Here is a 27,483-nt window from a genome sequence, read left to right on the forward strand (position 1 = left end):
TCGCGGCTATTTGGGGAATGAACCAACGGAAGGAAGACCTTTCTCTCTGTCTCTCTCTGTCTGCAACTCTACCTGTCAAATAAATAAAAAAGAAAATACCTTTTCTGGTGGGCTAGTGCTATGGCACAGTGGGTTAAGTCACTGCTCGTGACACTGGCATTCCATACTGGAGCATCCTTGGATGCTCTGCTTTCAATCCAGCTCCCTACTAATGAACCTGGGAAAGCAGCATAAGATGGCTCAAGCTCTTGAGCCCCTGCTTCTCATGCAGGAGAACTGGCTTGAGTTCCAGGTTCTGGGCTTGGGTCTGGTCCAGCCCCAGCCATTGTGGTCACTGAGGAGTGAATCAATGGATGGAAGACCTCTGTCTCTCCCTCTCTTCTGTCAACCTGCCTTTCAAATTAAAAACAGCAACAACAAAAACAAACCACAGTTTCTGTGGTGGGTGGTAGGTGTAGGTTAAAATGCTGCTTGGGGCACCTGCATCCTATATGAGTACTTGGTTTGAGTCCTGGCTCCTCTGCTTCTGACCCAGTTTCCTTCCAGTGGGAACCCCTGGAAGGTAGCAGTTGATGGCTCAGGTAGTTGGGTCTATCCCCTTGTGAAAGACTTGATTTGAAAACTTGATGGCCGCACCGCGGCTCAATAGGCTAATCCTCCGCCTGCGGCACCCGCACACCGGGTTCTAGTCCTGGTCGGGGTGCCGGATTCTGTCCCGGTTGCCCCTCTTCCAGGCCAGCTCTCTGCTATGGCCCGGGAGTGCAGTGGAGGATGGCCCAAGTGCTTGGGCCCTGCACCCCATGGGAGACCAGGAGGAAGCACCTGGCTCCTGGCTTCGGATCAGCGTGATGCGCCGGCCATGGTGGCCATTGGAGGGTGAACCAATGGCAAAACGGCAAAACGGAAGACCTTTCTCTCTGTCTCTCTCACTTTCCACTCTGCCTGTCAACAACAACAAACAAACAAACAACAACAACAACAACAACAAAAAAAAAAAAAAAAAAGGAAAGACAGACAAAAGAAAACTTGGCACTTGGTTTTGGACCAGCCCAGCCCTGGCTACTGGGTACATTTGGGAAGTGAACCAGCAAACAGAAGATCCCTGCCCATTCTCTTCTTCTCAAATAAATAAGAATTTCAAAAAAAGAATTATATTCAAAATTGTCTAAAGTTAGATTATAAAAAAAAAATCACTCTTTTTGGTTTTTTTATTTCTTACGAAACTGGCCAAACTGGCATATACCACTATGTTATTTCAAAAGTACATTCATAAATAAAATTCAAAAAAATGTAAATTCAGTGTGTTACAAACACGTCCAGGTTTTTATTAGAGGGAAGGAATGTACCACCAACGTATATGGAATGAATTTAAAAGCTGCAGACAACCCTAACTCCTTTTCTGAAAGGTAATTAAAATAAGGAGTAAATCAAATGAAAATTAGAAAGCAAAAAGTTCCTCGAGTGGAGTAATAGAAGACTGCTGATTTATGGACCAAACAATGTGTTAGAATTTTCTAGAAGTGCAATGGAACTACTAATGAGTCAAAAATATTTTATCTTTTCAGCATAATTTTCTTCATATAAATTGCAAGAAATTAAACAATGAACTAAGGAAGACTGATTACACATCACTAGTGAATGGTATAGGCATGTATGAAGGCTTTCAAATTAATTGCAGTGCAAGTCAGTTCAAATCCCATATATCAGAAAAATCAGGGAGCCCCTCTTAATATCCTTTTATGATAAAAAATAGATGCTAAAACAAAGCATAGCTTCTCTAACCATGTTTGCACATCTCCCACAACCCTGGAGTTTCCTCAAGAGGTCCTCCCCATCTGCAATCCCATCTGACCTATATTGCTCACTTCCACCATCAGCTCAATGGATTTTGAAAATTACAAACTATGCTACTCCTCCTTTAATTCTTCCCCAACCTAACAAATTTTGTGATAATTACGAAGCTTTTTAAAAAAGACTAGTGCTTAATTTCAAAATCACACTGTTCATCACATTTGGTGTTCATGTAGATTCCTGGGACTAAGCACCATACTCAATCTATACCATACTAAATTTTACTATGCAGTCTATGTCAGATGCTGTTGTATCACGGTTATTTGGTTTTGAAGAGTTCTCCGTATCCTAAAATTCAGTCCCAAGTGAACTTAAGCTAATCTTAAGAAGGTGAACAAATCCTGTGTTGGAGTGTAGTCTCAAGATAAAAATGAGGCAGGGAAAATATAGAAAAGGACTATAAAGTTGCTTTAACACCTACCCTTCAGCAGTCTTTCTTGCTATGTCAGGTATCAGTAAATATTTTTTTAAAGATTTTTTAAAAATTTATTTAAGAGGTAGAGTTACAGACAAAGAGACGGAGAGAGAGAGAAGTCTTTCATCTGCTGGTTCTCTCCCTAAATGGCCACAACAACCAGAGCTGGGCTTCTTCTGGGTCTCCTACATGGGTGCAGGAGCCTAAGCACTTGCGCCATCTTCTACTGCTTTCTCAGGCTATAGCAGAGAACTGGATTGGAAGAGGAGCAGCCCCAGCACTTGAACTGGCACCCATATGGGATGCTGGCATTGCTAGCAGAGGCTTAACCTACTACACCACAGTGCTGGCCCCTGCTATCAGTAAATATTTACTAGTGGTGACAGTGTTATCAGCAGTGATATATCGGATTGCCCCTGAATGTCCCAAAGGTATGCTGTTTAGAGGGGTGAGATTTTTAAGTCCTACAGGGAAATACTAATTAACAGTCAAAGGACACATGCAGGAAACATGGGTGGGCGGGGTGGCAAAGCAAGACAGCAAACTGAGCATTTAGGAAGGAGAATGTTCAGAACAGAAAAGGAAATACAGTAAGTTGTTAATCCCTCACCAGAATGACATGAGTTGCTCTTGAACTTCATAAAAAATGTTTGATTCACCATAACTGGTGAACCACAGTAGGGTGTGAGGCTGTGCTTGGACACTGATATCTGTGAATCACCTGGGTACTGACATACAAAAGCTGGCAACGTGTGTGTGTGTGTGTGTGTGTGTGTGTGTGTGTGTTTTGACAGGCAGAGTAGACAGTGAGAGAGAAAGACAGAGAGAAAGGTCTTCCTTTTGCCGTTGGTTCACCCTCCAACAGCTGGTGCACTGCGGCCGGCACACCGCGCTGATCCGATGGCAGGAGCCAGGTACTTATCCTGGTCTCCCATGGGGTGCAGGGCCCAAGCACTTGGGCCATCCTCCACTGCACTCCCTGGCCACAGCAGAGAGGGCTGGCCTGGAAGAGGGGCAACCGGGACAGAATCCGCCGCCCCGACCAGGACTAGAATCTGGGGTGCCGGCGCCGCAAGGCAGAGGATTAGCCTAGTGAGCCGCGGCGCCAGCCAGCATGTTTTACATATAAGCATGCTTCAAAAACTTTGCGGAAAATGATGGGCATTTGGCACAATGTTTAAAGTGCCACTATAGTTGCCCACATCCCACAGAGTACCTGAGTTTGAGTCCTGGCTCTGCTTCCTGGTAATGTGTATTCTGGAAGGCAGCAGGTGATGGGCCAAGAACTGGCAACCCTGGCACCCATGTAGGAGAGCTGTACTGAATTTCTAGCTCCTTGCTTTAGCCTGGCCTTGTCCTGGCTACTGTGCACTGAATCAGCAGAAACGAGATCTCTTTGCCTTCCAAATAAGATAGAAAAATTATATATATAGTTTATACACACACACACACACACACGTAAAATGGACATTTACCATGAACTTTTTGAAGAGTTCTTGTATACACAGGCATTTGAAACACTTAACAACTGGTATGGCATGGGAACCAATCCTTCAGAATGGACAACAGTCAGTAAACCACACTGTGTACTAGCAGGATGCTAGCCCTAGCTCTAAGACACAGGATTCATGTGATTCAAAGAAGAAAAATCCCTTTCCAGCTTTTATTAAAGATTCTTGTGTGCTTGCTATTTCTCAGGTTGAAATGTCTGGGTGTGTTATGGGTGGGAACAGAGGTAGATGTGGTATTCATGCAAAGACAAGGCTAACAAGGAGGGAGAAATCCTCAAACTATTCCACAAAATCAATATGAAAAACCAGAATGGCAACTGCCTCGGGCTATGGATCAGAAGCCTAAGAACTTAATGAAGGCGGCCGGCGCCGTGGCTCAATAGGCTAATCCTCCACCTTGCGGCGCCGGCACACCGGGTTCTAGTCCCGGTTGGGGCGCCGGATTCTGTCCCGGTCGCCCCTCTTCCAGGCCAGCTCTCTGCTATGGCCAGGGAGTGCAGTGGAGGATGGCCCAGGTGCTTGGGCCCTGCACCCCATGGGAGACCAGGAAAAGCACCTGGCTCCTGGCTCCTGCCAGGATCAGCGCGGTGCGCCGGCTGCAGCGGCGGCCATTGGAGGGTGAACCAACGGCAAAAGGAAGACCTTTCTCTCTGTCTCTCTCTCTCACTGTCCACTCTGCCTGTCAAAAAAAAAAAAAAAAAAAAAAAAAAAAAAAAAAAAAAAAAGAACTTAATGAAGGCATACAACCGAACACAACTACAGAAGACAGGCCACAAAACCATTTGGAAAGGCAAGTATTTAATTTTCAAACTCTGTATCAGGTATTGAGGAAGCAGAAAAATTCTGACATCTATTCTCGTGGAAAAAAAATAGGCAATGCTGCTAGGGGTTGTGTTCTATTTCATAAAACTAAGTAAAGTGGGGCAGCAATTGTGATGCAGCAGGTTAAGCTGCCAGCTGGGATGTGTGTATCCCCTGTCAAGAGTGCTGGTTCAAGTACCAGCTACTCCTCCATTAAAAAAAAAGTTATTTTTTGAAAGAGTGACAGAGTAAGGGAGAAGTGTTAGTTCTTCCATCTGCTGGTTCACTTCCCAAATAGCTATAACAAATGGGGTGAGGGATTCCACTTCAGGTCTCCCAAATGGGGGGGGGGGGGAGGAGATGGAGACAGAGGAAAGGGAGAGGGAGGAGAGAGGGGGAGGAAGAGGGAGAGAGAGGAGTGGGGAAGGAAAGAGGAGAGGCGAAAGAGGCGGAGGGAGAGGGGGAGGGAAAGGGAGGTATCTTCTAGCCACTGGTTTACCCCCCAAATGGCCCCAACAGCCGGGGCTGGGCCAGGTCTAAGAACTCTATTCCAGATTTCCTAAGTGGGTAGTAGCAGGAACTAAGGTACCCAAGCCGTCACCAGCTGTTTCCCAGGCACACTACTAGAAAGATGGATCAGAAGGGGAGCACTCAATATGGGGTGCAGGTGTCCCACGCAGCAGCTCAGCCTGCTGTGCCACAACCATGCTGTGGCTACTACTCTTCTGATCCAGTTTCCTACTAATGCATGCTGGGGGAGTCAGAGGAGTTTCAGGCTCCTGGCTTTGGCCTGGGCTAGCCCTGGCTGTTGTGGGCCTTTGGGGAGTGAACCCCACAGACAGAGGATCTGTCTCTGACACTTTGCCTTTTTAGGCAAATGGGAGAGAGATACCTTCCATCTGTTGGTTCACTTCCCAAAGGGCCCCAATAGCCAGTCTGAGCCAGGCAAAAGAAACCAGGAACTCCATCTGGGTCTCCCACATAGGTGGCAGGGGTCCAAGCAATTGGGCCATCCTCCACTGCCTTCCCTGGCACATTAGCAGGGAGCTGAATTGGAAGCAAAGCAGCCAGGATTTAATGATTTTAAGAATGCTTAATTCACAAGGGAGATTTCTTCCTCCACTCTTTGTTTTAATGTATCTAGGTAAATCAAGTGCCCAAACTTAACAAAAATTAAATCAAAGAAAAATGATCCAAAACAACCAGGATGATATGCAATTGAATTGGGATATGTGGGACTATACCAAATAAAAAGAACTTTCCAGAATAAAAAACAAACAAACTAAGAAGAGTGGTAAACATGATGGTAGTGATCAGAGGTTCTCCTGGGTTTAAGATGAGAACTCTCCTGAGCTATTAGTAAAATCTGGCTCAAGGATTACATAAAGTAAGCTTACCAACTGTTTAAATCTTAGAACAATGTAACATCACACTAGCAGTGTCAATGGGAATGAAGGAAGATTTGTATTACTTATGACTGCAAAAGCAGAGCTGTAGCAGAGTTACAGAGACTCTAGAACCTAGAGAGACTTTGGCTGACTTTAGATACCTGCTGCTGCTGCTACTTACTAGCTGCATGTCCTTGAACATGATGCTACTTTATTTTTTCTAGATTTCAGTTGATTTGTTTTAAGTACATTTAGGGGCTTATTAGTTGACACATGTACAATTGTTTTGTGTCAAAGTTCTCCAAATTCATTATTATAGTTCCATACAGAATCTTCACTTTACCTATTATTACCAATGGTAAAGAGGTATGGGAGAGAATCTTTTGGGTGGACTTTATCATTTCTTGAAGTTGGATGCATGCTGACTCAGATGTCAAGTAAACAATCCAAAAAGTTTTCAAGTAAGACTGTGCATTATTCTGGATCCTTGGCTTTTAGCCACTGGAAAAGATCAGGGAAGGAAGAACTTCGGGGGACCTCAGGGCCTTGACCTAGGAAGCAAGAGATTTGACCTGATAAAAACCAAGAAAGGTCAGGGATAGGCTACAATGAGATGTGGCAATGGATTACTGCTTAATATATGACCAAAATTAAAAAATCTTCTCATAGAAAAAAAATCAAGAAGATAGCAATAGCAAGAATACAATAAAAAGGTGTGCTGCAGGGGTGTCCTCTTAACTTTTTCACAACATATTTAATGAAAGTTCTTCAAATTTGTTCAAGATTCCATGCTGTGCTCTTAGTCATAAGGCAAAAAAGGCTAGTGTGGACAAATAAAGGGCATTCTTCTAGTATAAATGCAGCCTCCAAGAATTGTAAAATTTGTTATATAACATCATTTTAATAATGATTTTGCAAACAATATCAGTATACTGAGCAGAAGACTGATGGTAGTGACCTAGCTTGATTAGTGTTAGGAATAATGTACTTGACCACAGCAGTTTAGACACGAGGCTGCTTCACTTACCACCTCTGTCGATGTTTCTGCATGTTCAGAAGTAACATGTTCTTGAAGAGATGTCTCCGTATAGCCCATTTTTCCACAATAGGGACAAGTAAAAGACTGTGGCTGCTCTACAGAGAAAGCTTCCCCACCATAGTACAAATCTGAAAAAATAAAGTGCAATTGCATTGAGAAATAATTATTTTCAGTTTTTATAAAAATGTAATAATATGGTCAACAATGTAAAGTAAAAAGTATGCCTGAAGATTCCGCCAATAATCTCACTGTCAAGGAGTGCTTAGGTGCCTCTCTGTTTACATTTGTAACATCTTTATTCTCACAATGATTCCATTCCAAAACTTTTTACCCAGATAGCTGCTATAGGCTTAAGAGAAAACAACATAAACAACTGTACTCCCTTTATTTAACTTTGAAGCATCACTCATTTCATTTCTGGCTCTAATTCTACTGTAATTTATTTTTTCCTGAATAAACTGTATACACTGCTATCAACAGAAAGAGTCGGCAGAGCGCACCACATACAAGGTCACAGTGCTCAGAGGGAACAAGAAATGAACACGAGCAACATGCCAACACCCAGGTGCAGCGATTTGTGCACAGAACACCCTGTTCTCAGAGTAGGAAGGACCCTCACAATCAGTTTTTGCAGATGCTAACTTGAATGGGCACTACTACAACACACTCTGCCAAACTGGGCAACTAAAGAACTAATCTTATGGGGAAGAATTAGCTCACCTTGCTAGCACAGCACAGGGATTAACTCTATTTTTCTCTATGGGCAACGTAAGGGAAAATGAAACTGCAAGAATAGTCAAAGTGCTATGTTGCTTCACTACAAAGAATTATTTGACCCTTTAAAATGAAACAAATTCCAAATTTTTGGAGCATATGATCAACTTTTATGTAAAGAAAAAAAAGTGTTTACAATACAATAGATTTCAGAGATTAAACTATCTTAAAAGTATTTGCCATCACAAATAAGTTAACTATTATATGCACAAGGCCTGTCATGTAGACTTTGGGCTAGGTGGTGATACACATACAAAGAAGAGCTGGAGGAGGACTTGGCCCAGCAGTTACAATGCCACTTGAGATTTCTGCAGCCCATCTCCAAGTGACAGCCTTCCAGGCCTAGCTCTGCTACCAATTCCAGCTTTCTGCGAATGCATTTCCCTGGAGGCAGCAAACGACAGCTCAAGAAGTTGGGTCCCTGCCACCTACCATGGAGGTCCAGACTGAGTTCCTGCCTCCTGGATTCAGCCTTGGTCACTGCAGGCACATGGGGAATGAACCAATGGAAGGAGGTTTTTTCCATCTCTTTCAAATAAACTAAATATATATATATTTTTAAATTTAAATTAAAAAATTAAATTAAAAAAATGTATGCATATATTTAGTTTAAAAAGAACAGAACCTCCTCGGTTGGTAAAGAACATCAACCAAAGACTCACAGCTAACATCATACTGGTGAAAGACTGGATGCTTTTCCCCTCAGAAAGGAGTAAGACAAACCTGTCTACTCTTGCCACTTCTATTTAGTATTTTACTGGAGGATCTACCCACAGTAAATGAAAGACACTCAGATGGGAAGGAAGTAAGATGATTTCTGTTTACAGATGACATGACCTTGTATACAGAAAATGCAGAAAATCCTAAGGAATCCACTGAAAAGCTATCAGAAATAATAAACAAGGTCAGCAACATTACAGGGTGCAAGATTCATACACAAAAATTGTTTTTCTGTATCCTTGCAACAAATATTCCAAGAATACAATTTTAAAATTTCATTTACAACAGCAAAAAGAATAAAATACTTAGGAATACATTTAAAGAAAGAAATCAAAACTTACACTATGACTTTGTCAAAAAAATTTAAAGAAGATGTAAATAAATGAAAAGATATTCCATGTTCATTGATCAGTGGATTTAATATTAAGATGGTGATACTCTCCAAACTATTATACAGATTCAATACAATCCCTATCAAAATCCCAGCTGGCTTCTTTGCAGAGATTGACAAAATGATCCTAAAATTCACACAGAAACTCAAGGGACCCAGAACACCCAAAATAATCATGAGAAAGGATACAGCTGGAAGACACACACTTCTTAACTTCAAGGCTTGCTACAAAGCTAAAGAAATCAAGACAGTCTAGTACTTAGATAAAGACGGAAATAAAGATTAGTAGAATTGATTCAGAGTCCAAAAATAAACCTTATGGTCAACTTATTTTCAATAAAGAGTATCAAGACGATTCATTGGCTGAAAAAGTCTTTAACAAACATATCCATGTGCAAAAGATAAAGTCAGTCCTCTACCTCACACTATATATAAAAATTAATTTTTAAAAAAATTTTTAGGGACTGGTACTGTGGCTGCCTGTAGTGCTGGCATCCCATATGCGTGCCGGTTTGAGTCCTGGCTGCTTCACTTCTGATCCAGCTCTCTGCTGTAGCCTGGAAAAGCAGTGGAGGACGGACCAAGTCCTTGGGCCCCTGCACCCTGTGGGAGACCTGGAGAAGGTTCCTGGCTCTTGGCTTTGGATTGGCACAGCTCCACCCGTTGTGGCCAATAGGGGAGTGAACCAGCGGATGGAAGCTCTCTCTCTCTGGCTCTCCTTCTCTCTGTAATTCTGACTTTCTAATAAATAAATAAATCTTTAAAAAGTTTTAAAAAATTAATTTATTTACTTGAAAGTCAGAGTTACAGAGGTCTTCCATCTGTTGGTTCACTCCCCAAATGGCTGCAAATGACCAGCGCTGGGCCAGGCAGAAACCAGGAGTTTCATCAGGGTCTCAAGCACTTGGGCCATCTACAGCTACTTTCTCAGCACCTGCACATTAGCAGGGAGCTACATCAGAAGTGTAGCAGCCAGGACTTGAATTCATAGCTATATGGGATGTTTGCACTGCAGGTGGCAACTTAACCTGCTATGCCACAATGCTGGTCAATTCCAAATGGAACAAGAGCTACATGTAAGAGATAAAACTATAAAAATCATAAAATACCATATAGGCTTAACTCATGACCTTGAGTTAGGCAGTGCTCTTCTGTGTATGATACCCAAAAATCATGAAAATGGAAACTTAGATATATTCTATTATCCTGACATTATTGTTACTGTTGTACAGCAAGTAAAGCTGCTGCTTGTGATGCTGGCATCCCATGTCATAGCACCTGTTCAGGTCCTGGCTGCTCCCCTGCTAATGTGCCTGGGAAAGCAGCAGAAGACAGTCCAAACATGTAGTCTCCTGCCACTCGGATGAGCTCCAGGTTCCTCGCTTCAGCCTGGCACAGCCCAGGCTACTGCCACCATTTGGGCAGTGAACCAGCGAATGCAAGAACCTCTGTCTCTCACTCTCTATTATTCTGCCTTTTAAACAAAAAAAACTTTAAAAACTTCAACATTATCAAACTTTTGTGTTTCAAAGTACACTAACCAAAAAATGAAAAGGACAACCCACAGAATGGGAGAAAAATTTTGTAATTATCTGATAAACAACTTATAAGGAAAATATATGAAGAAATATTATAATTCAATAATTAAGATGCCTCATCCATTTAAAAAGTGAGGCAAATGATCTGAACAGACATTTCTCTAAAGCAGAAATACAAATGGCTTATAAGCATAAGATGCTTAACATCATTTGCCATCAGAGAAATGCATATCAAAATCCCTCAAGATTCCACTTCACATCTAACTAGCATTGCCGTAACCAAAAAAACTGTGACAAGTGTTGGCTACATAAGAAATGATAGCCTGGAATACAGATATTTCTTACAGACTCCCAATGTCCTCTAACCCATGGTAGAAACGATCTGCTTTCTATAACCAGAGCAAGAACAGTTTGACTTTTTTTTTTAAAGATTCATTTATTTATTTAAAGGGCAGAGTTACAGAAAGAGAGACAGACAGAGAGCAAGATCTTCCACCTGCTGGTTCACTCCCCAGATGGTTGCAACAGCTGGAATTGGGCCTATCTGAAGCCAACAATTTCCTCCAGGTCTCCCATGAGAGTGCAGGGGCCCAAGGACTTGGGCCATCTCTGCTGCTTTCCCAGGAAATTAGCAGAGAGCTGGATAGGAAGTGGAGCAGCTGGGACTCGAACCAGAGTCCACATGGGAAGCCAGGACCAACACTGCAGGCAGTGGCTTTACCCTGCTATACCATAGTGCCAGTCAACTTTACTTGTTCTTTATCGAGGCAATCTTCTGTTTCTCATCATTGTGTATATTCTGGAATGGCTTCATAAACAAGTAAACTGATTAAGGGACAGAGTTGCTTAGAATAGAAAAGCAAGATTCATTGCATTTTTAATAAACTTTGAACCTTGCGTATGCCATTGGGTATAGCTTTAGAATTTTCCTCTAATACTTACCAAAATCTACCCTTGTTAATATGCACTGCATTGGGTGGTCAGTTGTATGTCTTGTTGTCGTTGCACCACTTTCATAACAAGATGCACAAAGATCGTAATCGTAGCAAATTAAACACTTGTATCTGCGACCTCGAAAGTTTCCTTTTAAACATGCATCACAGCTGACACCTATGAAAAAAGAATTATCTTTAATTAGTCATTTCATTTTTGTAAATGTGTAAGGTGCTCATCTAACCCCGTATCCTTTTCAAAATGACTAGCAACGACATATGAAATGATAAGGGAATTTCCAGCAGTATGGTACATTTGTTGCTCTGATTCATATTCCTAATGTAAATTAACTTACAATGTTACAATGTAAAAGCCCCTTTAAAAATGTTTTGCTAAGTTAGCAAAGTGGAAACATTAGGTGGCTTTTATACTGAGGGCATTTATTAAAGTAGGTAAGAATCCAGGCTTAGACATCCACAGTATGGCAGGGCAAGCACAGCAGCACGGCCAAGGCCCACCAAAGGTGGGGTGTTTAACAAGAGTTTCCTCATGAGGCTGAGACCTAAAGTGCCCTCAATGTGGCATGAGCTAGAAATTTCAAGGGATTATAAAAAGTACCCTGTTAATCCCCCTCAACCCTGAGGGGGAGGGGCAAAATAACAAAGAAATCTGTAAAAGTTATAATCATAAACGCTCTTACAGGCTGATAGCCCAATTTCTACCCAATGGTCCAAAAACCTTGGGTCAACAATTTGGTTTAGAGTGTTCTTAAATTAGTTTACCCACCAAGAATCTGGCCAACATAAACTTAAAAGGAATGATTTCCATTTAAATCATAAAATATACAACAAAGCACCACCAAAGAGTTAGCAGAATCAGACTGTAAGAGTTCCTATCAGAACAGGATACAAGTAACAATTCCCAATAGGTTAAAAGAAATAAAAGAGAAGTTCGAACAGGGCAACCAGCAGATCCAAAAATGAACTAATCAATTTCTAGATTTCAAAAAATATGTAGCAAAAATTGAACTATAAAAAATCATGCCATTTAGGATTCCACCTATATTAGTCACATTCATAAAGCTGAATAGCAGTTACCAGGGGCTGGGAAAAGCAGAATTGAGTTACCACTTAATGGATACAGTTTTCAGTTTGAGATGACAGAAAAATCCTGGAGCTGGATGGTGGTGATAGAGGACAAAGATATGAATGTACTTAATGCCACTGAATTACACACTCAGAAAGCATTAAAATGGTGAACTTTCACTTATGTATCTTCTATAAAAAATGTTATTTGCAACAGCATTTTTAAAAAGTGTCTATGAACAAATCTAACCAAAGACTTAGAAAAATGTATTCAAAGACATTAAAAAATATTCAGGGGCCAGCGCTGTGGCATAGGGGGTAAAGCTGCTGTCTACAGTGCTGGTAACCCATATGGGCACCAGTTTTAAGTCCTGGCTGCTCCACTTCTGATCCAGCTCTGTGCTATGGCCTCGGAAAGGAGTAGAAGATGGCCTAATTCTTTGGGCCCCTGCACCCACGTGGGAAACTTGGCTCCTGGTTTCGGATTAGCCCAGCTCCGGCCATTGTGGCCAATTGGGGAGTGAACCAGCAGATGAAAGCCCTCTCTCTCTCTCTCTCTCTCTCTCTCTCTCTCTGTAACTTTTACAAGTAAATAAATAAATCTTTAAAAAACAATTTAAAAAATCCAGATTCATGGACTACTAGGTTCTTAATAAAGGACAAATTATTATTATTATTTTTAAAGATTTTATTTATTAATCTGACAGAGCTACAGAGAGAGGGAGGGAGGGAGGGAGGGAGAGAGAGAGAGAAAGGACTTCCCTCCACTGGTTCACTCTCCAAATGGCCGTAACAGCCGGAGCTGCGCTGATCTGAAGCCAGGAGTCAGGTGCTTCCTTCCTGGTCTCCCATGTGGGTGCAGGGCCCAAGGACTTGGGCCATCCTCCACTGCCTTCGCAGGCCATAGCAGAGAGCTGGATTGGAAGAGGAGCAGTGGGACTAGAACCAGCGCCCATATGGGATGCTGGCGCCGCTGGCGGAGGATTAACCTAGTGTGTCATGGCGCTGGCCCCCAAGGATCAATTCTTAAGTTGATCCATGAATTAATATAGTTCTAATTAAAATCACAAAGTAATTTTCATAGAACAAGCTGACTCAAATTTCTCCACAAGTTACAAGAACAGTCAAGACACTCCTGAAGAAAAAGATGGAGGGACTTATTTAACATTATCAAGAGCTACAGTAACAAATACAATGTAAGCTGCAGTGATTAAGATAGAATGTATTTGTACGAAACAAAATGACCTATGCAATACAATAGAAAGAGCAGTAACAGAAAGTGCTGAAAATTTTCATGACATCAGGGTCACTACAGATCAGCAGGGAAAAGAGGGACTAGACAATAACTGGTATCTACAGGTGATAATCCACATGTAGGAAAAGCAGAATTAGATCTCTTCCCTATATCCTATACACAAAAGTCAACTCCAGATAGGTTAAAGACAAATGTAAAAGAAAAATTAAAAACTCTCTAGAGAACAGAGGGAAATATTTTCATGAGCTCAGATTATAAAGCATTTTTAAATCTCCCTTTGCCTCAAACATACAGTCTAAGCCACTAAAAGAAATACAACCACATTAAAATGAAGACTTTCCTCCCAGCTTTTAGCACCTTGGAGTGACTGAGAAGATGAGGCTCAGAAACTAGTGATATGTACAACACACATGGCAAGCAAAGCTGGCATTCAGAATACATTAGGACATCTGCCATATCAATAAGAAAATGGGCAATCATATCAATGGGCATTATAGAGAATATAAAACACAAATGGCCAATAAATTGAAGAAAAAACAATCTCATCTGTCATCAAAGAAGTGCAGATAAAGCCATCATGAACTATCATTTTATCATTTTACATCTACCGGTTTGGCAGAAAACTGTAAGTCTTATGATATCAAGTACTAATGGAGATAAAGAGCAACAGAAACACTCATTCCTTGCTGGTGAAGTGTACATTAGAACATCACTGAAAAATCTGTTCACATTCTAGCCTAATTAAACACATATACCTCCTGGGGTGGGCATCTGGCCTGGCAGTTAGGACATACTATGTTCCACAGAGTACATGGGTTCAATTCCTGGCTCTTGTTCCTGATTTTTTGTCATTTTGTTAAAGATTTGTTTTTATTTATTTGAAAGGCAGAGTTACAGTGTGTGGGGGGGGTATCTCATTCACTGGTTAACTTCCCAAATGTTGGCAACGGCCAGGGCTATGCCAGGCCAAAGCCAGGAGCCCAGAGTCTTCCAGGTTTCTCACCTGGGTACAGGAAGCTAGATGAGAAGTGGAGTAGCTGGGATTCCAATTGGCACCCATAAAGGATGCTGGTGTCACAGGTGCCAGCTTAACTGCAATACTACAATGCTGGAACCTCTGGTTCCTGATTTTCTAATTGAGGCAGTGGTGATGGCTCAAATGACCAGATTCCCGCCTACCATGAGGGAGGCCTGGATTGAGCTTCCAGCTCCTGGTTTTGGCCTGTGGCACTGTGGGCATTTAGGAAGTGAAGCAGCAGCTGGGAACTCTTAAATTAAAAACAGAAATAAAACAAAAGTCTCCAGCTGTTAAATTTTTTTCCCCAAACAAACATGCATGCTTCTTATGACACTACAAGTCTACTCAATTAAATTTCCTGAGCAATCTTCTGTTCGTGGACCAGAAGAAAAGAACAATGTTGACAGAATTTTTTTTGTAACTGGGAAACAAACTGTTAATGACCTAAAGCCTTGTCAACAGTTCATATTCATAGAATGAATAGAAAAAGAAAAAACAAAATGAATGAGTCATACCATGGGGGAGAACCATCTAGGAGACTCAGGTAAGTGAAAGGAAGTCTCAAGAGAACACACATAGTATTCGAAAACAATAATAATCCAGTTTAAGTAATCAAACATGCAGTGAGACTATAAATAGGAAATAAGGAACTGACAAATTTTTGATCAGTGGTTCCCTGAGGAAGATAAGGGGGGTAGAGGTGGGCTAAGAGATCCTTAGGGATCTTAAAAATTAACTTTCTTTTTATATGTAGCAAAGGGAATATGTTCGTTTCAAATATTCTCATACACTCTATGTATACATAAAACTTCCTTTCTTCCAACCAAGAAAGTGGGGGAAAAAAAAAAAAAAGAAGCAGGGACTGTTTACAATACAACCAATGGGCTGTCAGTTCAAAATAGAAAACCATCCACATTTAGTTTTGGCAGATTACAGACCCTCAGTGTTTGCTGAATGAGTATTTAAAAAAAAAAAAAAAAAGCATGGGATTTTTTGTTTCTTGATCAGTTTCTTTATCTATCAAGATGTGGAACTTATGAATATGATGGGTCAACTGTGTATAATTTTATTTCAGTAATACTCACAGCCTTGGGAAGGACATTTGGCCTAGTAATTAAGATGTCAATTGAGATGCTCATGTCCCATATTCATGATTCAATGCTTGGCTCTAGTTCCTGACCAGCTTCCTGCTAACAAAGACCCTGGGAGGCAGTGGTGATGGTCAAGTAGTTGGTTTCCTGCACCCACATGGGAGACCTGGACTGTGTCCCCAGCTCCCAGTTTCTACCTGGCCTACTTCCTGTCTTTGTGGGCATTTGGTGGAGGTACCACCGATGGGAACTGTTTCTCTGCCCCTCAAATAAATAAAAAGAAGTTTTAAAAATATACAGACCCGGGGCCAGCACTGTGGTGCAGTGGGTTAATGCCCTGGCCTGAGATGCTGGCATCCCATATGGGATCCAGCTTTCTGCTATGGCCTGGGAAAGCAGTAGAAGAAGGCCCAAGTCCTTGGGCCCCTGCAACCACGTAGGAGACCTGGAAGAAGCTCCCTGGCTCCTGCCTTTGGATCGGCGCAGCTCCGGCTGTTGCGGCCAATTGGGGAGTGAACCAGCAGATTGAAGACCTTTCTCTCTGCCTCTCCTCTCTCTGTGTAACTCTGACTTTCAAATAAATAAATAAATCTTTGAAAAAATTATACAGACCCTTTGAAATTAGTTCTCAAAATATTCTTTAAGTTTTCCAAAGTAACATTGAGATTCCACCAAATTACGAGAGTCAAATGATGGCATCAAGGCAGAAATTTTTCAGCAAATTCAGCAGATAGTGATGACCTAGTAAGTAATATGTTCTAGGTGTTGGGGATCAGCACTGAACAAAACAAAGCCCCTCCCCCCCAACATTTTGGTGGGTAAAGACAAGAATAAAAACAAAGTTACAGGGGCTGGTGTGCTTGCAGTGTCGGCATCCCTATGGGTGCCTATTTGAGTCTGGCTGCTCTACTTCTGATCCAGCTCTTTGCTATGGCCTGGGAAAGCAGTAGAAGATGGCCCAAGTCTTTGGGCCCCTGCACCCATGTGGGAGACCTGGAAGAAGCTCCTGGCTCCTGGCTTTGGATCGGCACACCTCAGGCCATTTGCAGCCAATTGGGGAATGAACTAGCAGATGGAAGACCTCTCTCTCTCTCTCTCTCTCTCTCTGCCTCTCCTTCTCTGTGTAACTCTGACTTTCAAATAAATAAATAAATCTTTAAAAAAAGTTACAAAACATGTTAGAAAATTAAGTGCTACTAAGAAAATTAAACAGAGGATAAACAGTTGACAAAAAAAAAAAAAAAAAAAAAAAGGGCCGGCGCCGTGGCTCAATAGGCTAATCCTCCACCTTGCGGCGCCGGCACACCGGGTTCTAGTCCCGGTTGGGGCGCCGGATTCTGTCCCGGTTGCCCCTCTTCCAGGCCAGCTCTCTGCTATGGCCAGGGAGTGCAGTGGAGGATGGCCCAGGTGCTTGGGCCCTGCACCCCATGGGAGACCAGGAAAAGCACCTGGCTCCTGGCTCCTGCCAGGATCAGCGCGGTGCGCCGGCTGCAGCGGCGGCCATTGGAGGGTGAACCAGCGGCAAAGGAAGACCTTTCTCTCTCTGTCTCTCTCTCACTGTCCACTCTGCCTGTCAAAAAAAAAAAAAAAAAAAAAAAAAAGAAAAAAAAAAAAGAAAAAAACTTCACTGAGAAAGAAAATGTGAGCCAGGAAAGATGGAAGGCTTCAAAACTAAAGTACTTAAAATTAGCTTCCAAGTATAAGAATGTTCTAAGCATAACAGTAAAAAGTATGGACAGAAATAAATGGGGGGAGTCTTCAAAAAATTCATGGAAAATGCATATTATGAAAAAACTACACGTATTTAAATTCTTTAAGAGCAAAATAACTTTTAAATGGTTAATTCCATCTTCCATGAACTTTTGGAAGTAACTTCATATTTATCTGAATTCACAAATCAAAGTTTAATACGACTGGGTTACAACAACCTTGACAAGCAGACGTAGTGTGAACTTAGGTGCAGGGAAGTGAACTCAGCTCTGAACCCTAACTATGGGTGTGGTCTGACATCAGTCTAGCCAGCCTTCTCTTTGGTGGTGGGCTGCTGACTGGCAGTGCAAAGAAGTCCTGGACTGAGCACAGCAATCCTGCCAAACGCCGCATCATTTTCAGTAGGAAGATGCTGGCGGTGCTTTCCCCTTGTCTGCTATTCTAATTCAAAGCTCTCTAAATGGTTCATGTGAAGGGTGGGAATGGTGGTCTCAGGCTTCACTTCTAATACAGTTAGATCCTTTATGTTGACCCTTTATGGATAAGAAGTCAGGGAAGCAAAAATGTCATAAATGTTCTTCATAGCCTGCTATCTTTTCTCACTGTTTTGCTAAAAGCTCTGTCCTCTGATTTCCTTTTATCATCATAAACTTGTTAAGTCAATATCTAACTTTATGGAAGGTTTCATACCACCTCTCATCTGAAAGTAGCTCTAAGTCTCTACATAAAAAGTACAAGCCATGCACAGCCATGGGCAGTTTCTGAACAGCAGTCTCTTGTCCCCCTCTGCCTGTCGTTCTCATTTAGCACTGAAAGGGACCTCAGGCCCTGTGCAAACCAGAGTCCCTTCTATGTATGGCTATCAGAATTTATTATCATTTTACAGCACAAACTAACAAAATTGGCTCCTTTAGTGTCAACTACAGGTAATCTACAGTTCCTTCCATAAGCAAGCTCTTTGCTGCTGTTCCTTGAGTGACAACAGGATTTCTGCCTGGTCACCAGCAGGCTCAGGGAAATCACAACCCAAACAGAGAGGTGCCATAGGAAAACTAACGACTCCTTCACAGAAAGAACGGAGCTGCTTCGGAAGAGATACCAGGAAGTTGTATCCAAGATAATAATCAAAGCTTCTACAGAAAATTATCATGACAGAAGTAAGAGTTCAGTTATTGAGTGGCAAGGCTGGAAGACCACTACTTGTCTAGATAGCATTGAGATCTATCAGATTTTTAAAAGTTTAGGTTTCTCTTGTCCTAACTGCATACATCCTGTAAAACCTGAGTTAGTCAAATAACAGAATATGCAACTTATTGTTAAATAATCTAGCTTTAGTCCTACTGAATCACAAAGAAGTTCAGACAATCACTAGTTTGTAAAATGCTAACTAGCAAAAACCACATCATAAATTTATGGTGGTTTTTTTTTTTTTTTTAAAGATTTATGTATGTGTTTGAAAGTCAGAGTTACACAGAGAGAGAGGTCTTCTATCTGATGGTTCACTCCCCAATTGGCTGCAATGGCTGGAGCTGTGCTGATCCAAAGCCAGGAGCCAGGAGCCTCCCACAGGTCTCCCACACATGTACAGGGGCCCAAGGACTTGGGCCATCCTCCACTGCTTTCCCAGGCCATAGCAGAGCACTGGATTGGAAGTGGAACAGCCGGGCTTCGAACTGGCACCCACATGGGATGCTGGCACCTCAGGCCAGGGCGTTAACCCACTGCACCACAGTGCGGACCCCAAGGTGGGATATTTATGATCCCTAACCACTTAGCAAGATAAAATGCTCAATTTTGACACAGGTAAAACCTAATGATAACAATGGTGTATACAAAAATGGCTTTCTGAAATTTTTATCTGAATACATCCATATCCTCAGCATTTACTGTGTTTCTAGCAGTTCTGAAGCATACATAAAAGGTATCAACAAAAGTTAAGAGAAAAGGGGGGTCTGTGTTTGGACATAGCAGATAAAGCAGCCATCTGACTCTGGCATTCTATATGGGCACTGGTTCGTATCCTGGCTGCTCCACTTTTGATCCAGTTCCCTGCTAAAGGTGTGGGAAAAGCAGTGGAAGATGGTCTAAGTCCTTGGGCCCCTCCAGCCATGCTAGGGACACAAATGAAGCTCCCGGCCACCATCTGGGGAGAAAACCAGTGGATAGGAGATCTCTCTGTCTCTTCCTCTCTCTCTTTCAATCTGACTTTTCAAAAGAAATGATTTAAAAACAGAAAGAAAATTTGAGGGAGGAGTGGGCGTTTAGCCTAGTGGCTAACATGCCTGCATCTCACACTGAAGTATCTGAGCTGGACTCTAAGCAGTTCCTTACCCCAGCTTCCTACTAATTCAGATCCTGGGAGGCAACAGTGATGGCTCAAATAATTGGGTTCTTGCTACTTGGGTAGGTGATATGGATAGTGTTCCCAGATCCTGGCTCCAGCTGGAGTCCAGCCCGGGCTACTGTATGCATCTGAGGTGTAAAGCAGCACATGGGAGCCCACTGTCTTGGTTGTTCTGCCTTTCTTCCTCTTGGAGAAAGAAAGAGAGAAAGAGAGAGAATATGAATGAGAATATGCCCTCTAGTGAGAACAGATTTGTTTTTCTTTTTATTTATTGGAAAGACAGAGTTACAGAGAGAGGCAGAGAGAGAGAGAGGGGTCTTCCATCCACTGGTTCACTCCCCAGATGGCCACAAAGGCTGGAGCTACGTCAATCCGAAGCCAGGAACCAGGAGCTTCTTTTGGGTCTCCTACGTGGGTGCAGGGGCCCAAGGATCTGGGCTATCTTCCACTGCTTTCCCAGGCCATAGCAGAGAGCTGGATTGGAAGAGGAGCAACCGGGACTAGAACCGGCGCCCATATGGGATGTCAGTGCTTAAAGCCAGGGTGTTAACCCGCTGTGCCACAGCACTGACCCTTAGATTTGTTTTTCATAAAAGAAAAAATTATGAAAGAGGTTTTGATATTTATTTCCTTAACTTTTTTTTCCTGACATATTATTTATTCATACATTCAAAAGGCATAGGCCAGCGCCGCGGCTCACTTGGCTAATCCTCCGCCTGTGGCACTGGCACCCCGGGTTCTAGTCCTGGTTGGGGTGCTAGATTCTGGCCCGGTTGCTCCTCTTCTAGTCCAGCTCTCTGCTGTGGCCCAGGAAGGCAGTGGAGGATGGCCCAAGTGCTTGAGCCCTGCACCCGCATGGGAGACCAGGAGGAAGCACCTGGCTCCTTATCAGTGCAGTGTGCCGGCCGTGACAGCCATTTGGGGGGTGAACCAACAGAAAAGGAAGACCTTTCTCTCTCTCTCTCTCTCTCTCTCTCTCTCACTGTCTAACTCTGCACAAAAAACAAAAAACAAACAAACAAAAAAAAACAAAAAACAAAAAACAAAGGCATAATGATGGGAGGGGGCAGATATTGAGATTTTTCCACTCATTGGTTCACTCCCCAAATGGTCACTAAAGCCTGGTCTGGGCAGGGCGAAGCTAGGGGCTAGGAACTCCATCTGGGTTTCTTACATGGGTGGCAGGGACCTAAGGACTTGGGCCTTGCTTTCCTAGGCACATTAGCAGGAAATGGGACTGGAGGCAAAGCAGCCAGAATTCACCAGTGCTCTGATATGGGATGTAGGCATCATTAAGTGGCAGCTAAACCTGTTGCACCACAGTCCAGTCCCTCCTGATAGCTTTTTTTTTTTTTTAAGATTTATTTATTTATTTGAAAGTCAGAGTTACACAGAGAGAGAAGAGGCAGGGGATAGGGGAAGAGGTCCTCCATCTGACGGTTCACTCCCCAATTGACTGCAATGGCTGGAGCTGTGCCGATCCAAAGCCAGGAGCCAGGAGCTTCTTCTGGGTCTCCCACAAGGGTGCAGGGGCCCAAGGACTTGGGCCATCTTCCACTGCTTTCCCAGGCCACCGCAGAGAGCTGGATCAGAAGTGGACTGGCCAGGACTCAAACTGGCGCCCCTATGGGATGCCAGCACTTCAGGTCAGGGCTTTAAGCTGCTGCGCCACAGCGCCAGTCCCCCTGATAGCTTTTTAAAGGGGAAAATACCATTTTAGTACAGCTTTTACTTTTTATTGGAATTAATTTTTAGGTAAGGAATAGAGAGTTGGTGATAAGTAAAGATCAATAAAGGACAAGTTACCGGTCAACCCAGTGAAAACGAATACAGCAGGAAATTGACCCTATTTGAAATGTGAAGCCCGGATTCTAGAGTATATACAGCATTTGTCATGACAACAATTTTGACTTCTAGATACCACGTTGTGGTGGAATGAGAAGGCCATGCCAAGATGGCCGCTGGCAAGCGGGCGTCAGTTACTCAGGAATCGTTTTTTTTTTTTTTTTTTTTTTTTGACAGGCAGAGTGGACAGTGAGAGAGAGACAGACTGAGAAAGGTCTTCCTTTACCATTGGTTCACCCACCAATGGCCGTGGCGGCCGGCGCACCGCGCTGATCCGATGGCAGGAGCCAGGTACTTATCCTGGTCTCCCGTGGGGTGCAGGGCCCAAGTACTCGGGCCATCCTCCACTGCACTCCCTGGCCACAGCAGAGAGCTGGCCTGGAAGAGGGGCAACCGGGACAGAATCCAGCGCCCCAACCGGGACTAGAACTCGGTGTGCCGGCGCCGCAAGGCGGAGGATTAGCCTAGTGAGCCGCGGTGCCGGCTTCAGGAATGGCTTTGAATCCCACCTGGCAATGGAGCCTGCCTGGCAACAGGCTGTGATTCGTTGGGGCATAGACCGCCCCTTGACCGGATTGGCTGGTCTTGACTATATAAGCTGTTGTACTAACTGAAATAAAGGAGTCTGCGGGCTGCTTGCCTCAAGCCCACTTTCACCCGACTCCCGGGGTCTGTGTGGTGACTCCGCGCCTCTTGCCCCCACCACGCTCCCTCCACTCAGAAACAAATCCACTGCAACACTGTTGAGAAATCAACTGCAACACCACGTCATTTGGAGTCTTTTATTTTTATGAAATGTCAGAGTATTATCTCTTTGAGTCCTCTGTATCTTTCCAGTTGCTATGACTTTTCCAAAAAAGGGTAAGTCCGTATATTACATATATATGCTATAAAATACTCTTAACAAACTGCATAGAGAACTATACTAAAAGAACTACAACAATAAAGATAATTCCCAAGAATGGGCTCTTTGCATTTAGGCATTTAGAAAATCTATAACCCTTTGAAGAGGACCTCAGATGAACACAAAAACAAATAAATGAACTGCAGCAGCTCAGTGAAAAGCAGAAGTAGCCAGAATTACCTCATATAAAGATAATGATCAAAGGATATTTCCAAAAGGAAAACTGCTGTTAGGAAGAATCTAATTTTTTTTAAAGATTTATTTATTCATTTGAAAGGCAGAGTTAGAGAGAGAGAGAGTTAGAGAGAGAATATCTTCCACCTGCTAGTTCACTTCCCAAATGGCTGCAAAGGCCTGAGCGCCTGAGCTATGCTGATTTAAAAGCCAGGAGCCAGAGCTTCTTCCAGGTCTCCCACATGGGTACAGAGCACAGATACTTGGGCCAACCTCTGCTGCTCTCTGGGAAACATTAGCAGGGAGTTGAATTGGAAGTGGAGCAGCTGGAACTCGAACTGGCACCCAAATGGGATACAGGCATTCGCTTTACCCACTAAGCCACAGCACTGGCCCTAGAAATTTAATTTTATAATTTTTCACAAGCTGGGTGCTTAGAGTAGGAGTAGCTCTAAGTTGCTTACCTTTCTACAGAGAATCAAAGTGAAAAAAGAAGCCTGCCTTGCAAAAATTATAAAGTAGCTTTAGGGATTTCTTTAAAAAAAAAAAAAAACAACAACAACAACAACTCAACTTTACTTTTATTTTATTAGAGATTTATTTGTTTTACATGAAAGGAGTTACGGGGGTGGGGGGGGATCTTTCATGTGCTGGTTCACTCCACAAATGGCTGTGATGGGCCCATCTGAAGCCAGGAGCCAGGAGCTTCTTCTGGGTCTCCCACGTGGGTGCAGGGGACCAAGTACTTGGGCCATCTTCCACAGGGAGCTGGATCAAAAGTGGAGCAGCCAGGTCTGGAACCAGCACCCATAAGGGGCTGCCGGATATATACACCATTTTACGTATGTATTTTAAAACTCTGCCATGTTTTCAAGGGAGAGACTCGAGAGAAAATAGGGTAATAGGGTACAGTGATCCATACAAATATAGCTAAAGAGATCCCAGGAACAGGGAAAGGAAAGCAAGAAAAGCATATGTAGTCAGAGGAGAGGAAGATCATGAAGAAAGAACTGGGCGACTGAGAAGAACATTAGGGTAGGGCAAACATGGGAAGCTTGGTAAGCAGATTTGCAATGCATGCTCTTCACACTTAGTCCGAAACTAAGTGCAACAACCTCGTTGCACAGCAGGTTAAGCTGCCCCCTGCCACTCTGGCATCCATATGAGCACAGGATCAAGTCTTGACTGTTCCACTCGTGATCCAGCTCCCCAGTAACGTGCTGGGGAAAGCAGTGGAAAATGACCCAAGTATCTGGATCCCTGCCAGACAGAGACCCAGATGGAGTTCCAGGCTCCTGGCTTCAGACTGGCCCAGTGCCGACCTTTGTGGCCACTTGGGGAGTACATGAGTGGATGGGAGATCTCTGTCTTTCAAATAAACAAACAATCCTTAAAAAAAAAAAAAAATCCCACAACCTTTTCCATACTGGGAGTCAGCTTTTCTACTTTATTCAGGTGCAATTTTGCAGGTTCTATGAAACATGACAAAAAGAAGCATTCACCCATTCATTCTTTCATTATTTATAGAGTATCAACTATGAGGGTTCTTCAAAAAGATTGTGGCAAATGCATACTGTGAAAAAATCATGTATGAATTTCAAATTTTTTTTGCACCAAAACAAACATGTTTTACTATGAACTTTCTGAAGTATCCTCATTTGTGCCAGGATACAAAAATGACAAACAACTTTGCTGGAGTTGGCAGCAGGAGGACTGGGCATTTCGTCTAACAGTCAAGACACCCAGGCCCCACACTGGCATGCCTGCATCTGACTCATGGCTCTGGCTCCTCATCTCAGTTGCCTGCTAATGCATGCACTGGGAGGCAGCAGTGATGGCTCCAATTGTTGATTTTTTTTTAAGATTTTATTTGAGAAATAGAGTTACAGAGAGAGTGAGAGACAGAAAGGTCTTCCATCTGCTGGTTCACTCCTCAAATGGCCGAAAAGGCCAGAGCTGAGTAGATCCAAAACCAGGAGCCAGAAGCTTCCTCCAGGTCTCCTGCGTGGGTACAGGAGCCCAAGCACTTGGATCATCTTCCTCTGCTTTCCCAGGCCACAAGCAGAGAGCTGGATCAGAGAGGAACAGCCGAAGACATGAACCGACGCCCATATGGGATGCTGGGGCCGCAGACAGAGGCTTAGCCTACTATGCCACAGTGCTGGCCCCGATGGCTCCAGTTTATTGGTTCCTACCACCACATGGGAGACCTAAACTGAGTTCCCCACTACCAGTTTTGGCTCAGCCCAACCATAGCCAATGTGGACATGATGTGGAGGGTGAACCAATGAGTGGGAGCTTTGCCTTCTCTCTAAACAACAACAAAATTCTGGGGGGCATAGCAATGAATAAAAATATTTGCCACACACAGCTGACACTTCAGTGGTATTAGCAGCAACTTCCTTCATTACTTATGTGCCAGATGCTTTACATACATTACTAATTCCATCAGTTTCTACAGGTTTGGAGATAGGTGGAAAGTGATAGAAGTTTTGTGGCTGTAGATGATTCAAGGCTGGTTTAAACCTGCCCAACAAAGTGGATGGAAAGACAGGGGCTGCATATTTAAGAAATTCCTTATGAACTTTGTCAAAGAAGGAAGTTAATTCATTTTTAAAAGTTGACAATGCAGAGGAAGTTAGTCCATTTTGGAACAGTCACTTGATGTGCTTGATTGTAAAGAACTGCTCTATACTTAGTTCATAGAAATGCATCCTTGGCCTGCAAACAGAAACCTAAGTAACAGTGGGCTTGCTCATGAGTGAGCTGAGAACAGCCTTTCAGAGGCTCTTATCTGTTAACAGAGAAGTTTCTATAGCACTCCATCTACTGTTATACTCAGCCATAAGTAGAGCTGTTTTCTGACTCACAAAAAGAAGGTGAACAACATGGCTATAAGGAGCCTGGGATGATGTGTGGACTCAATGAATACCTGCTGAATGAATGAAGTGTGAAAGAGAGAAGGGGACTTTTTTTCTGTAGTAATTAGAGAAAAGGGAAAGGGGGATTAATATCTGTATATAACACATTAATTTAAGATTGATTGAACAAGGAAAGAAGAGAAGGAAAAAGAAGGGGGTGAACAACAAGTACTCTCCCCCTACAGGTGGAGAAATTATGTAGGTTAAAATCTTGTGCCAGGTACTTCTAGGAAACAGCAGCCAGGCAGCCACATCGGCCCAGGAAAGCTCGGTTTCAAGTTTTAACAACGTAGTAATGGGGTGGTTGGTGAGAAACAGGCTTTTAAGAACGGAATCCTTTGTCAGCCACAGTTTTGTGATTACAATTTGGTAGAAATAAGAAAACCAGTATTTTCATGTACAACTCAATTTACTTGTTTTAAACAACGTACTCTGGACAGAAAACTGCTCCTTGTTGAAGACAGGTCTGTGGTGGAGTGTAGACAAGGCAGACAGAACTTGCTTTAAATTCTCGTTCTCCCAAAACACAAAATTCTTTAGGGAATGCAATAATTTTTGTGAAAGTATGTAGAGCCTACATGAGCAATTCATAATACTTTGTAGGGCAGAATACTAGTTAAAAATAATACATTTTTGGGGCCGGCACTGTGGCGCAGTAGGTTGCTACTCCTCTTCTGATCCAGCTCTCTGCTATGGCCTGGGAAAGCAGCGGAAGATGACCTGGACATTTGGGCCCCTGCAACCATGTGGGAGACCCAGAAGAAAACTCCTGGCTCCTGGCTTTGGATTGGCTCAGCTCCAGCTGTTGCGGTCATTTGGGGAGTGAACCAGCAGATGGAAGACCTGTCTGTCTCTCCCTCTTACTGTCTGTAACTGCATCTCTCAAATAAATAAATGAAATCTTAAAAAAAAAAATACATTTTCAAACTTGCACTGTCTGATTTGAAAATTAACACACTTAAAAAACCTGAACATGGCACAGGATAATCTTTTGCCAATCATCTTTGCACAGCAGCATTCTCTCAATAACCAATTGGTGAAGCAGGCATTTTGCAGAGCTGTTAGTATGCCAATATCCTACCAAAAAAACGCCTAGGTTCAATTTCTGCCTCTGGTTCCCAACCCTAGCTTCCTGTTAATGAAGAATCTGGGAGACAGCAGTACCAGCTCAAATAATGGGGTTCCTGCCACCCATGTGGGAGCTTCAGACTGAGTTTAATGCAATAGCCTGGGCTCATCCCCAGATGGCATGGGCATCTGGGGAGTGAATCAGCAGAAAGGAGTTCGCTGTCTCTTTCTGCCTGTGCCTCTCAAATAAAAAAAATAAAATAACCAACTATTGTTTAATGATTTGATGCCCAAGGCACCTGCTAAAGACTTAATCAATCAACTGTTGTTCTTTTACTAATTAATAAACTGAGACACACAAGGGTATACAGTCATATGAGTGGTTACCTATTAAAACTTAAAAAAAAAAAAAAAGATTTATTTGAAAGGCAGAGTTATGGAGAGGCAGAGGCAGAGAGAAAGAGAGGGAGAGAAAGGTCTTTCATCCACTGGTTCACTCCCCAAATGGCCATAATAGCTGTGGCTGGACCAAACCAAAGCCAGAAGCTTCTTTTGGGGCCAAGCACTTGGGTCATCATCGGCTGTTTTCCGAGGTGCATTAGCAGAGAGCTCGATCGAAGTGGAGCAGCCAGGACTCAAACTGGCACCCATATGGGATGCAGGTACCACGGCTTTATCAGCAGCACCACAGTGCTTGTCCTGAAACT

At 43.0% G+C, this 27,483-nt stretch overlaps 1 protein-coding gene across 2 annotated transcripts in view; it reads right to left on the minus strand.

Annotated features, from left to right (window-relative positions):
* KCMF1 (potassium channel modulatory factor 1) overlaps positions 1-27,483 on the minus strand; it is an 89,596-nt gene that overhangs the window by 17,294 nt on the left and 44,819 nt on the right. For both annotated transcript variants that reach the window (XM_051842704.2, XM_051842705.2), the window contains exons 2-3: positions 11,371-11,538; positions 6,994-7,133 (exon numbers count right to left, since the gene is read on the minus strand). In XM_051842704.2, the coding sequence (XP_051698664.1) occupies positions 6,994-7,133; positions 11,371-11,538 (308 nt within the window). The remainder of the gene's footprint in view (positions 1-6,993; positions 7,134-11,370; positions 11,539-27,483) is intronic.

The sequence above is a fragment of the Oryctolagus cuniculus genome, chromosome 2, assembly GCF_964237555.1.
Source record: "Oryctolagus cuniculus chromosome 2, mOryCun1.1, whole genome shotgun sequence".
Lineage (NCBI taxonomy): Eukaryota > Metazoa > Chordata > Mammalia > Lagomorpha > Leporidae > Oryctolagus > Oryctolagus cuniculus.